Source organism: Pipistrellus hanaki (assembly GCF_964339955.1).
Source record: "Pipistrellus hanaki genome assembly, chromosome: 10".
Taxonomy (NCBI): domain Eukaryota; kingdom Metazoa; phylum Chordata; class Mammalia; order Chiroptera; family Vespertilionidae; genus Pipistrellus; species Pipistrellus hanaki.
Window position 1 is genome coordinate 28,330,500 of NC_140512.1, and position 13,474 is coordinate 28,343,973.

General features: G+C 35.1%; 1 protein-coding gene across 4 annotated transcripts in view; it reads right to left on the reverse strand.

The window, feature by feature from the left end:
* The window catches only part of PEX1 (peroxisomal biogenesis factor 1), a 69,567-nt gene that overhangs the window by 20,716 nt on the left and 35,377 nt on the right, over nucleotides 1-13,474 (reverse strand). For all 4 annotated transcript variants that reach the window (XM_084897358.1, XM_084897356.1, XM_084897355.1 and 1 more), the window contains 7 exons: nucleotides 12,543-12,666; nucleotides 12,211-12,314; nucleotides 10,994-11,076; nucleotides 9,753-9,885; nucleotides 4,618-4,714; nucleotides 2,798-2,968; nucleotides 1,036-1,190 (listed from right to left, as the gene is read on the reverse strand). In XM_084897358.1, coding sequence (XP_084753484.1) covers nucleotides 1,036-1,190; nucleotides 2,798-2,968; nucleotides 4,618-4,714; nucleotides 9,753-9,885; nucleotides 10,994-11,076; nucleotides 12,211-12,314; nucleotides 12,543-12,666 — 867 coding nt within the window. The remainder of the gene's footprint in view (nucleotides 1-1,035; nucleotides 1,191-2,797; nucleotides 2,969-4,617; nucleotides 4,715-9,752; nucleotides 9,886-10,993; nucleotides 11,077-12,210; nucleotides 12,315-12,542; nucleotides 12,667-13,474) is intronic.

Here is a 13,474-nt window from a genome sequence, read left to right on the forward strand (position 1 = left end):
TCCCAGCTGGTGTCCAAGAATTTGCTTAGTGGTGTGAGGAAAAGATGCACACATTGGAACTGGATGCTGAAATCACTGAATACAAAATATCAGTGCTATTAAAAAAAACACAAAAAAACAGTCTGGCCAGTATGGCTCAGTGATTGAGTGTCAACTCATCCACCAAGAGGTCACAGGTTGGATTTCTGGTCAGGGTACATGTCCAGGTTGCGGACTTGGTATGCAAAAGGCAATCAATCGATGTTCTCTCATTGATGTTTCTATCTCTACCTCCTCCTTACTTTTTCTCTAAAAAAAATCAAAGCATATTTTTAAATCAAATTTTTAAAAGACATCTATTTGCATTCTCATTGTTCTTATTCATTAAGAAAAAATGCTTGTAAAAGCAATTATGTGAGGTGATGGATGTGTTAAGATGATGATGGTAAATATTTCACAATGTGTATCAAATCATGTACACTTTAAGTATATGCAAATTTTGTCAATTATATGTCAATAAAGCTGAAAAAATTCTAATTTCCATGATGTATTTACACATTTCACCAAAAAAAACCTGAAGCAGTTTGGAATTCTTAGGTTGTTTCTTTTAAATAGAATTTTTTAAAAAAGAAAGAAAGCTTAAGTTTAAAAAAGAAGAAATGCTGTTTTCAAAAAGCCATTTCCTCAGAAAGTACATAGTAATATTTCAGGCAGTTATACATGAAAATTGTTTCTAATCACAATATGCACCAAATGTCACCTTTTAAAATATTCTTAAAATAAATATTTTTTTCTATTTGATGAGGTGGGGAGGGGGGAGAAAGAAAAGGGTGGGGAAGGAAGACACTGATTTTTTGTTCCACTTATTTAGGAATTCACTGGTTGCTTCTTCCATGTGCCCTGAGGATTAAACCTTGGTGTATTGGGACGATGCCCTAACCAACTGAGCTACCTGGTCAGGGTCTAAAATATTTTTAAGATCACTAACATAAGCAAGCATACGTTTAGAGTCATAAATCAATAAAACTGAAACATTTTTCACAAGCAGTGTGTTACCTGGTCAGGAGGTTGAATATGCTGGACACACTGAAATATGTGAATTCCTTGAGGAGAAACAAGTGAAGGATGCAGGGAATGTTGAGACTGGCTTGTGGCAATCAGTGCAACCAAACTTCCCATGGAAATAAACTCTTTCAAAATATTGTTCAAAGCTAGAATCAAGCAACATAGTGTAAAAGCTTAGTAAATTTAGACATAGAAATTTTAAATTAAAAATAATAAGCTAAAATCATGCTTTAAGGCAGAATATGAATGGTTAGGCTCCTTCATACTTTAATAATTAAATCTTCTATTCATTCAATGCACTCATCTATTAAGGACCTAAAATATTTGACCTGGCCCTAACCAATCTAATGGAGCAGACATAGGAGGCACTGAATGCTCAGAAAAATGCCTAGTGGAGTTCCTTACTTCTGGATCTTATAAAGTAAATGAAAAGGAGTCTCTGAAATAAATATTATGGAAGGGTAATAAATTTCCACATTGTGTTCTGTAATAAAGCAAAATATAGCTCCATGAGTTCCTGAACAATCGCTTTCCACCTCAGGACTTGCAGGTTTGGGTAGTTATAGGTCATTAGTAATGTGTATCTGAGTCCTGACCTAGAAATTCGCAGCATTCCCTTAAATGCCATGGTTACAAGCCTTGCAAATGCTATAGAATTCAAAATGTGAAACTAACATGGTTTAATAACCCAAGCCTTTGTGTTGTACTTTGTATCTATTTTCGCTCTCGAGAACCTTGAGGCTCCAGTGCCCTTGCCCCCTTCTTGCCCCCTCCTTGAATTCTAAGCTTCATCCATGGGCTATTCCATAACATACCATGATTCTTGTACCTCTGTGCTTTTGCCTGTGGACCACACTTACTTCGTGCTAATTTCTACTCCATCAAAATTCATCTCAGGTTTGGCTCAGTGGATAGAGCGTCAGTCTGGGGACTGAAAGGTCCCAGGTTCAATTCTGGTCAAAAGCATGTACATTGGTTGTGGGCACATCCCCAGTAGGGGGTGTGCAGGAGGCAGCTGGTTGATGTTTCTCTCTCATCGATGTTTCTAACTCTCCCTTCCTTTCTGTAAAAAATTAATAAAATATATTATAAAAAAACCCAAAACCTCAACTCAGTTATTAACTCCTCCAAGAAGCCTTCCCTGTCAAGTCCTCACCCTCATACTACCCCCAATTTGGGGTATGTGCTCCCATAGTGCCCTGCAATACTCCAGGCAGAGCGTATCGCCCTCCTCCTAATCGGGTCACCCTGGTCAGATTACCTGTTCTTTGAATATCTCTTTACCCACCTGTAAAACCAGGAGGATATCTGCATATAGAGTACAAAGCAATCTATAGCCCAGAAAGGGCATGCAGCACATGGGAGCTACCATTATTACCATCAATATTCTAAATTAAAATTGTCTTTTTACTTTTCTCTCTTCTCCCAGACTTTGAAAATAAAGACTGCACAAGCATTAGACAAATATTTGTCAAATGAACAAAGCAAGAGTAAATCTGTACATTAAGCAATTTCCTGTTAGTACAGGAGAATGAAAAGGCCCCAAAGCTCGATCGTGAAGGTGCAGAATTTCCACTCTGCTCTTATTCTACAGATTTTGCTAACACAGACCAAGTGTAGAATGCTATCAGAAGCTCAAAACATAACAGCATGTATTCTATTCTCTGAAGAGAGCAGATTTACCATTAAGACTAAAAACGCTGCCTGACGAAAGAAAAGGGCCTGAAGCCAGTGATGGATGTGCTGCCATTACCATGCGCCAGCCGCTGGCTCTGCACCATCTCCGGACCTCGCTCCTGCTCCGGTGCGGCAGGCAGGCCGACAATGAGATCCAGGTCATCCAGCAGAACAACGGAAGGCTGCCTCCAGGCCGCCTCTGAGAAAGCCACCTCTAGAGTCTTTTGAATGCTTTCAAGCCTTTTTCCTTAAGAAAGAAGATAAGTGGTTTAATGTTATTTCAGGGCTGGGAAAGTTCAGGCTACCATTTTGAAAGCAATAGACAAGCTCAATATTAAGTATTAAAATTTGATCCATATTTTGTTAATATACCAAATTTTAAATTTGTTAATCATTGGTATGGTTTAGTTAATATAGCACCAAAGAATGAAGCGATTTTATAAAACTGAAAAAAAAGGAACATGCTACTATAGTTTCTGAATGTATGTATTTATCTATGCCTCGCCTCATTCCATAGGAATTTCAGGTGGCTTACAACAAAACAGTAAAATAAAGGCAGAGAGTGGGAAAATGTAAATGAGAACAGGGGATCAGGATTCAGATAAAATCAAACACAAATGATCCTAGAGTTGCTGTATTTGAAGAATAAATTTGGCTTCAAAGTTCCTGGTGAATTATAAAGTCTTAATTTTCAAAGAATAGAAAACATAACAAATTATAAGCCAATGTAAAGAGTTATTTAGCTGTAAAACCAAATTTTCACATGAGGCTCCAAACAGGACTGGGAGATGGGCAATCTCGCCAAAACCACCTTTAGGGCATATGGGATAATGGGTTCGAAAGCTATTTCTAGTTTCTTATATACTAGATAAAAAACAAACGTGAAATTAAACAAGGAGTTGGAACTATATGGTAGAGGTAGCGAGCGGTGCGGGGGGGGTTGAGGGCGCAGGGGCGGCACGCAGGGAAATAACTAGAATCTTTCCAATCATTTAAAAAATTTGAGTAGATAATAATGTCAAATGTTAAAGACTTTTAAAAGCATAAAGTGCAGCCCTAGCTGGTTTGGCTCTGTGGATAAAGCATCGTCCTTCGGACCCAAGGGTCCTGGGTTCCATTTCGTCAAGGGCATGCGCCTCAGTTGCAGGCTCCTCCCCGGCCCAGGCCCTGGTAAGGACTTGTGCAGGAGGCAAACATCTCTCACATCGATGTTTCTCTCTGTATTCCTCTCTTCCTTCCACTCTCTCTAAAAATCAATGGAAAAACAGCCTTGGGTGAGGATTAATAGAAGTACAGAAGTGCATTTGGTAAATTGTAATTCATTCTGCTGTCCACTTCTACTCATCTTCCCTCCCGAGGCAACCATCTGCCAATTTCTCTTAACAATTCAGGAATAATTTATACCCTTTGGAACAGGGGTGGGGAACAGAATCATTTGGCCTGGCCCTGACAATGCATTAAGAGCGAGCTAGTTAAATGTTTGACCAAATACAACATGCTAATTTTTAAGTTGATAATTTTGTTATGGTCCTTGAATCATAAATTTTATACAACTGGAAAAAAAAGGAATATGCTACTATAATTTCTGAATGTATGTATTTATCTAATGCTTCAAATGGCTCTTTGCAGAAAAAAGGTTCCCCACCCCTGCTTTAGAGTATATTCTAAATACTAATTTCCTCAGAGTGGCATTTCCAGGAATACAGTCTACAAAGAGTTTTGGCTAGGAAAAAAAAATGGCCTCCATTCATATGGAGGGTTTAAATTTTTTTATTAAATATATTAGAAAGCCAATCAAAGATTTAATTTTTTAAGAAATTTAAGATTAGATATTTGAATTTATATTAGCCTAATAGCATTTAAATAATCTTTGTTTTTCTACCTAGACAGTCATACCTCGTAAAACCTTACAGTCAACCATCTCCACATGAGCATCCAATGTGTCAAATGCTTCCTTACAGATCGCTTTGGCTAGAGTTGATTTTCCACTCCCCTACAAAATAATTTAACTCATAAGAACTCGCAATATAGTCAATCACAGAAATAGCCCGTCACCATGGCAATCACAAAAATTAGGCCTCATCAATCAAGGACACACTATTATAGACAATATAGCTCAATAAAGCTGGGGGGGGGGGGGCGCACATCCCTGGAACTCTAGGATCTCTTTACAGTGAGTGAAATGTAACATAAAATAACAGGAAGGAGTGAGCACCTGAATTCCCACTTATCATAATGCAGGCTAAGTGGGAAAAACTAATTTCTAAATACTCAAGTCTAGCAAAGAAAACACATTTTATTTTACAAAGAAACCAGCTTCCTAGCCTTAATAGCAGGGTTCAAGTATTCTATAACCATACTAAAGGTTAACAGATGGCAACACAATCTCAGGAATATAAACCCATAAAAGGGGCACTTCCCCACCCCAACTCCAACCTCAATTTGTACTAACACTAAAAATATTAAATTACTTTGAAAAAAAGTTAGGGGAAAAAAAGAGTATATACCAATTTAGCTGCTGTGTGTGATATGCAGCAGTTACTAAAGTAGGGATTTTTTTTTAAGCTTATAGGAGCTGTATGTATGCATCCTATGTCATCATAGTGCCTACATGGCAAATAAACTAACTTGGTTTTTACAATTTGTTAGTTAAAACAATCACTAATAAGTAAATCTCTTTAAAAACAGGTAATGCTTCATTATTTATTAATAGAAGGAAATATGAACATTCAATAATTATTTTTGATAAATAAAACTTATTCCTATTTAACTTAAATTATTTTTAATAAAAAAATATTGCCCACTTCTCTTATTATCTTAAATAAACTATAACTTTAATTCAGTTTCTTGGTACAGCATAACTTGACAATTAGGGTACAATGAAGCCCACAGAGACTATTAAGGGTAGAATAGTTTACTTTTTACATGAAATAACTCCAGATTATATAGGGTTTTGATCCAATGTGTACTTTTTTTCCTAATTTTAAAAATTTAATTTTTTCCTGATTAAAAAATAATTGGTAACACATACATAATAATTATAAATACTTAGCAGAGAAAGCTAAAAAAATCTCTGGTAATCATCCTAACACACAGAATTACCCTTTGCCAATTGTTCTGATGTGTCATCCTTACAGGCACTCTATTAACATTTTATGCAAATTTATAAAGATGGGATTACAGTATTCATGCAAGTTTGCAGTAAAATCATCGTCCTCTTTATCAATAAATACAGAGCGGCATCTGCTCCTAGGTATATCACCACTGTGGGATGTATTGGACCACAATGTTCAAAAAGCCTTTTCCTAAGTGTATGTTTATGCTGTTCCCAATTTTTAATTATTATAAGCTAAAATAAATATACACAGACATACATATAAGTTTACTTGTCAGATTATACCTTTAGGATAAATTTCTAGAAGCAGAATTCTACATAAAAACCATTTTTGTTTGTTTTTACATACTTAAAAATTTGCTAAGCATTGCTAGAGTGCCCCCTTAAAAAGCTAAACACTGGCAGATTTTTATAGTTCTTTTAATAAATATTGATTTCCTCCCTCAAACTATTATTTTTTACCACTGTTGTTTTGTCTAGCTTTAGCAACTCTACATTAGTTATAATATGTTACTTTTCATTATTGCAGACTAAGAAAACAGCCAAGGTTTTGATGAAAAGTTGAAACTCAACAGGCACTCAACAAATACTACCATTATTAGAGTTTACAGAATTATATTTATATCTGAAGCCAATGGGTTTCAAAAAGAAATTAGGGGTGTTGTAGGATAGATCTACAGTCATAACCATTTTGCCTAGTCAGAGGGATTTTTCTCCTTATTGAAAATAATTCACATTTGTATAGCACTTTTTAGTTTACAGAGCTTTTTCATATATATATATTATTTCCTTAAATGAGGTGATTCTAAGAAGTCAAATAAGACACTAAAAAAATGCCTGAAGTCAGGGCCAGTAAGTACATGCGAGAAATGGGACTCAAATCCAGTCTCTGGTTGTTCTTCCTATTTAGCCATGCTATCCTACACGAGACTTTGGTAGCTGAGTCAGTAGGAAATCCCTTTAAAAAAAAAAAATTCTACCATAATGCATTTTGAAATTTGACATAGATAATCTAGAAACCACAGAGTATCTGCTATATTTTACTATCCTTGCACACCTGGGATAAAGCCAACTTGATTGTGGCATAGAATTCTTTTCACACATTGATCTAATTTGCTATTATTTTGTTGATAATTTCTTTTTAAATCTATGTTTGAGAGGTACTCTGGTTTGTAGTTTTCTTTTCCTGTAATGTCTTTGTCTGGTTTTGGTACCAGGGAAATGCTGGCCCAATAGAATGAGTTAGGAAGTATTATCTTTGCTTGTATCCTCTGAAAGAGACTGTTAGTGAAGTCGTTTAATTTCTTGTTTGGCAGAATTAACCCAAGAACCCATCTGGGGCCTGGTGCTTTCTGTTCTGGAAGATTATTAATTATTGACTCAATTTCTTTAATAGATACAGGCCTTTTTATATTGTCTGTTTCTTCTTGTGTGAGTTTTGGCAGCTTGTGTCTTCCAAAGGAATTGGTCTATTCATCTATGTCATCATATTTGTGGGCATAGAGTTTTCATTACTATTACTATTTTATTATCTTTTTTCTATTTTCACCCAAGGATACTTTTCTTAAATTGATTTTTAGACAGGGGGAGGGAAGGGGATGGAAGAAAGGAAGGAGGGAGGGTGGGAGAGAGGGAGAGAAATATTGATGAGAGAAACATTGATCAGTTGCCTCCTGTATGTGCCCTAACTCAGAAAGCTCCATCCTACCTAGCCACCTGGCCAGGGCACTTTATCCTTTTAATGTCCATAGAAAATTTAGTGATACCCCCCTTTCATTTCAAATATTGGTAATTCCCCCCCGCCCGCCCCCTCCGCCGTGTGTGTGTGTGTGTGTGTGTGTGTGTGTGTGTGTGTGTGTTTGTTCTAAATTTTTATTAGGCTGTTACACAGGAGGTTTACTTTGTAATAATCCATTTGGTTTACAATTTTTGCACATTGTTTTTGTACTTCACTTCAACTTAAATAATGCAAATTTTATCATGGTCTTTTCTTGTTCTTATATAATTCAAAATATATTTTTCCTTCTCTTTTTCCAGCTTTATTGAGCTATAATTGCCATATAACTTTAAGTTATACAACATGATGATTTAGTACATTTATATACCGGGAACTGATTACCCCAGTAGGATTAATTAATGCCTCCATCACCTCATGTAATTACCATATCTTTTTTGTGGTGATAACATTTAAGATCTACTCTCTTAGCAAGTTTTAGGTATATAATACAGTACTGTTAACTATTATCACCATGCTGTACATTAGATCATCTCTCTTTTTATTTTTTCTTGACTAGAGGCTTATCAATTTCATTGGTCTTTTCAGAGAACCAGGTATTTTTGTTTCATATATTTTCTCTATTTCCTGTTTTCAATTCATTGATTTCTGATCTAATTATTATTACTTTTCTTCTGCTTACATTAAATTTCATTTATTCTTCTTTTTCTAGTTTCCTGAGGTGGAAATGTAGATTATTGGAGTAGTTGCTGTATTTTAAACAAAAATCAGAAGAAGGCAACTGGGCTAGTAACAGGAAAAAAGGTTACTATACTAGAGTTAAAAGTGAAGAGAAATTTCAAAAGCCTTAAAATTTTGAACTGCAAAAAAGCATAAAGATTCACAAAGATCAAACTATACCCCTGGTGACAATACTTTTAGTAGAAAATAAAACTATAAGCCCTTTAAAAGGCCAGGGGAAGGGCTCCAGTGGCGCAATCGGTTAGCGCGCGGTACTTATAAAAGGCCAGGGGACCTCTAACAAGACTGACAAAGCTTAAAAGGAGAGAAGACACAGAGCACCAGTATCAGGAAACAGGCCTTCACAGCAGATTCCGCAGTCATAAGAGAACAAGACAACACTATGAACAGTTCTATGCTCATAAGTTTGACAATTTAGAATAGAACAAGTCATCAAAAATGACAAATTACCAAATGTCTGCCAAGATAAAAATAGACAAATAAGGAAATTGAATTTACAATTAAATAGTTAACAATAAAAAAAATCTCCAGGTCCAGCCCTTAACTGGTTCAGCTCAGTGAGTAGAGCGTTGGCCTGCAGACTCAAGGGTCCTAGGTTCAATACAGGTCAAGGGCATGTACCTTGGTTGCGGGCACACCCCCAGTAGGGGGTGTGCAGGAGGCAGCTGGTCGATGTTTCTAACTTGCTAACCCTCTCCCTTCCTCTGTGTAAAAAAATCAATTAAAAAATGTTTTTTAAATCTCCAGGTTCAGATGGTTTTATTGGAGTTTTTACCATTTAAAGAACAATGAATACAAATTTCATGTAATCTTTTCCAGAAAATAGAACAGTAGGAAAACACCTCTCAACTCTTTATTACCCTGACAGCAAAACCAGACAAAGAAAGTATGAAAACAGAAAATTATAGGCTAATATCTCTCATAAACTTAGATACCTTATTCATCACCACTTTCCAATATCTACTAGCAGGCCCTCAGAAATATTGAATGAATGAATGCTTTCCATATCTCATAATAATCCTATATAATAAAAGCCTAATATGCTAAGTGTCCGACCCTTTGACCAGTCACTATAATGCGCACTATCCACCAGGGGGCAGATTCTTCGACTGGTAGGTTAGCTTGTTGCTGGGGTCTGGCCAATTGGGACTGGGTGAAACAGGTCGGACATACCCTGGAGCCCTCCTGAGGTGCCTCCCCAGCCCAGATTATGCAACAGTGGGGTCCCTCAGCCTGACCTGTGCCGTCTCACAATCCAGGACCCCTTGGGGGATGTCAGAGAGCCGGTTTCAGCCCACTCCCTGCAGGCCAGGACGAGGGACCCCACCAGTGCACAAATCTGTGTGCATGGGTCCTCTAGTAACCCTATATAACAGATGGTCAGAACTCAGAGAGGAATTAAAAGTTACTAATGAAAATGAGCATCTTTTAACCTCATACCTTTCCTCCTGTGAGTAAAACAGCTCCATTTCTAAGTCCAGCCACAAGAGACATTAGCTGCCGAGACAAAGGGCGTCCCAGGAGACTATGAGTGATGTGCTCCATGGAGGATATGCCTAAAGAATTCACTCCTCTGCAAAATATGTAAATTGTTGCATGATAAAACACTGAAGCAGAATAAAAAATCTAGCTATAAAAAATTAGGAACCTCTCCTTCCCAGGCTAGTGAATGATTTTTAAAAGAGGAACATCTTACTCTTCCTTACTTGAAAGTATATTAAATTAATGCCAATCTGAGTTACAGCTTTAAAACTATTTTTTTACTTTCAAACATGTGCAAAACTAAGTTAACGAATCTGTCTTAACATATACAAACAACCCCTCAAAATGGTTTTCAGTTTGGTAATCAATATAATCATAAATGGGTGCTTCTGAAATGGTAGGATACTTGAAGACTTATTTCCTCTTATAAATTGCCTTTGAAATCCAATTTGATCTGTAGATTATAAAACATGAACTTCAACCTAGTACTTCCTGTCTCTGACTGCTAATTTACTTCTGATAATATCAGAAATTCCTAAATTATAGACTTAACTAAAGAGATTTTACTTTATACATGAATATTATGCTATAGTTAAACATTATTACTTTTTGGTTTATTTTAATAAAACATTTGCATACTATTAAAGGAAATCATATCATTACTATTACCTCTACTAAAAGCCTCTGTAAGAATGCTAAGAGGTAATGTTTAGATATGATTTCATACTGTTTAAGTGATTTAAAAAATTAATAGGTTCTTTCAGATTTGTTTGTCTAAAAGTTGAAAAAACACAAATAATCCCAATTAATACATTAATAAAATACTAAAGGAATAACTTAATTTGAAATATTTTAAACATTCAACTAATGTTTTCAAATTTAACTTTCAAAATAAATTTATTAGCCCTAAGAATTATTGTTTTATTCAAGCATATATAATCCAGGTAATATCTAGTTGCTTTCTTCTCACAATCAAATCTCAAAGTAAAATTTCTAATAAGCTTTGTTATCTAAGAAGACAAGGCAAATTACTAAGCTTGGTGTGAAAACAGAAACAATCCTTGAAAAAATATCTACTAATGCATTAGTAAGATTATTCAATGACATTAATATCTACTTTAATACTGACACATAAAAACCCTGCTGGAGATAATGTTGAACACGTCTCTAAACATACTAGTTTGGCCATAACTTCTTACCCCAGGCAGTTCAGCTTTAAAAAAGGAAGAATAAAGTCAATTTCCTCACTGTTTTCTTCTTTTAGCATAGGATCTAGAAGGACCTATAGTAGCAAGGAAAAATCAGTTTTACATTTCAAAGCTGTATCTTCCGCCTGTTTTTCTTGGGTCCCAGAAAACGGAATTGCTGATTGTTACACCAGAGAGAAAAGATACAGTGTGCATGCAAGATCATTACTTAAAATAGCCTTGACAACAATAATTTACTCATCCAAGGAACACAAATATTTATGGTCAACAAGAATTAAAGAATGTTACTCCTTAATGCATTTTATAGCATTACTCCTTAATGCCTAAATTATTACTCCTTAATGCCTATCTTTATTTGGAAATTTGATTTTTGTGTCACATATTCTTTTCACAGTTCTTACATTTGTATTTTCTCTAAATCATATTCCTTCAATTAAATTTTAAAAGCAGCCAGGACCGGTTTGGCTCAATGGATAGAGCGTCGGCTTTGGGACTGAGGGGCCCCGGGTTGGATTCCGGTCAAGGGCATGTACCTTGGTTGCGGGCATATCTCTGGTGGGGGGTGTGCAAGAGGCAGCTGATCGATGACTCTTTTTCATCTATGTTTCTAACTCTCTATCTCTCTCCCTTCCTCTCTGTACAAAATCAATAAAATAAATTTTAAAAAAAAATTTTAAAAGCAGAGAAACGGTGTCTATTTCCAAACCACTGAAATTTTAAATGACAACAGCAACTTCAATTTTATAATAACAACAAGTATCCTAACTAAAACATAATAGTCTAAAATAACCACTTTAAAAATACTCCTGGAATAAAAGTGATAATATTTGTAAAGAGTTGAGAATTTACAAATTGCCATAATAACACGAATTGTGCAGCAAAACTGCAAGTAAAAATCTGAATTTTAAAACTCAAGCCACTAAAGCTGTTTTCCTTTGTTTCAAATACAGGAAGAATTTTAAATCATGACCCACTTACCATTAACACTATCAACTCTACTCCTGAAATTAAACTGTGCTGAGGAATTGATTTTAAATTTACAGCAAATCAACAATTTATTTAGGTAAGTTAAAGAGATTATAGAATAAAATATTTTAAATCAAGTTATTCCTTATTCTTATCATTTGCGCTTCTAATACACTTAAGCATGCAAGGAATTACAAGTAAATTAATATCATTTCACTGAATATTCAATAGGATGTAATTACTTGTATTGTGATCTTCTGCAGCAGATTGGTACTCAACAGAAAAATATTATTTTTTCTTTCTTTTTCCCAAGAATGAACTGTATTTAGAGAAAACTCCTTCAACCCTATTGAAAAGAAAGTATAAATGTTTAGTACTGAAGCCTAGATGAAATACTATAAGATTTTAAAGTATTAAATTTATCTAAATTTAACTAGAGGCATTATTTGGTATGTAAAATCTGTTTAATTACCACTGTTGTTTCTTGTTCACATGTGTCACAAGTTGTAAAGACAATGAAAAAATTTTATGACTTCTACAATGGGAAAACAATCAAAGTAACAAATTTACACACCGTCTTTCATTTCCAGCTTAATATATTCTTCCTCAGATATTACCAAAGGAAGTGTGGTTGTAGTCGACTGCTGTAGCCATGAAGAGAACACAGTTTTTATGTCTTCTTCACTTATGTCTTTAGGCTGAAAAGAAAAAAAAAGAACAGTAATAAATTGTCAGAATAGCTGACCTTAACCTTAATATCCTTTTTATCAACTTATCTTGCTAATAAAATGAACATCTTACCAAACTAAACCAGGAAGATGTTCACATTCTACAGGCACACACCAGTTTCTAAAGAATTAACAGAGTAGAAAAGTGAAACAGTCTAGCACTCTTTGAGGCTGAAAGATTAATACTAAAAACAACATGGGAGAAAATGTTTTAAATTACATAAATAAATGTGGCAAAAATATCAACTTTTAAAAAGCCAAAACTGATCATATTTGTATTGGCACAACATATATAATAAGTATACTGTATACTAAAGTCCTCTTGGTTTCTCAGAAAGTTACACACAGAATTACACATGATCTAGCAATTTAATTCCCAGATATGGTATATTCCAAAACAATTGAAAGCAGGGACTCAAACAGATAGTTGTACATCAACATTTATAGCATTATTCACAATAGCCAAAAAGGTGGAAACAACCTTAGTATCCACCAACAGATCCATGGATACACATACACACACACACACACACACACACACACACACACACACACACATTTTAGCCATAAAAAGGAATGACGTTCTGACCCATGCCACAACATGGATGAACCTTGAAAACATGTAAGTAAAATAAGCCTGACACAAAGGACAAATATTGTTTGATTCCATTTACCAGGTGTACCAGTTACTAATGTAGATTTTTTTCAACAGATGGAGTTATACATATGTTGATATTTTATGCGATTTGACATGTATGCAATTTTGTTGAATTGTCAG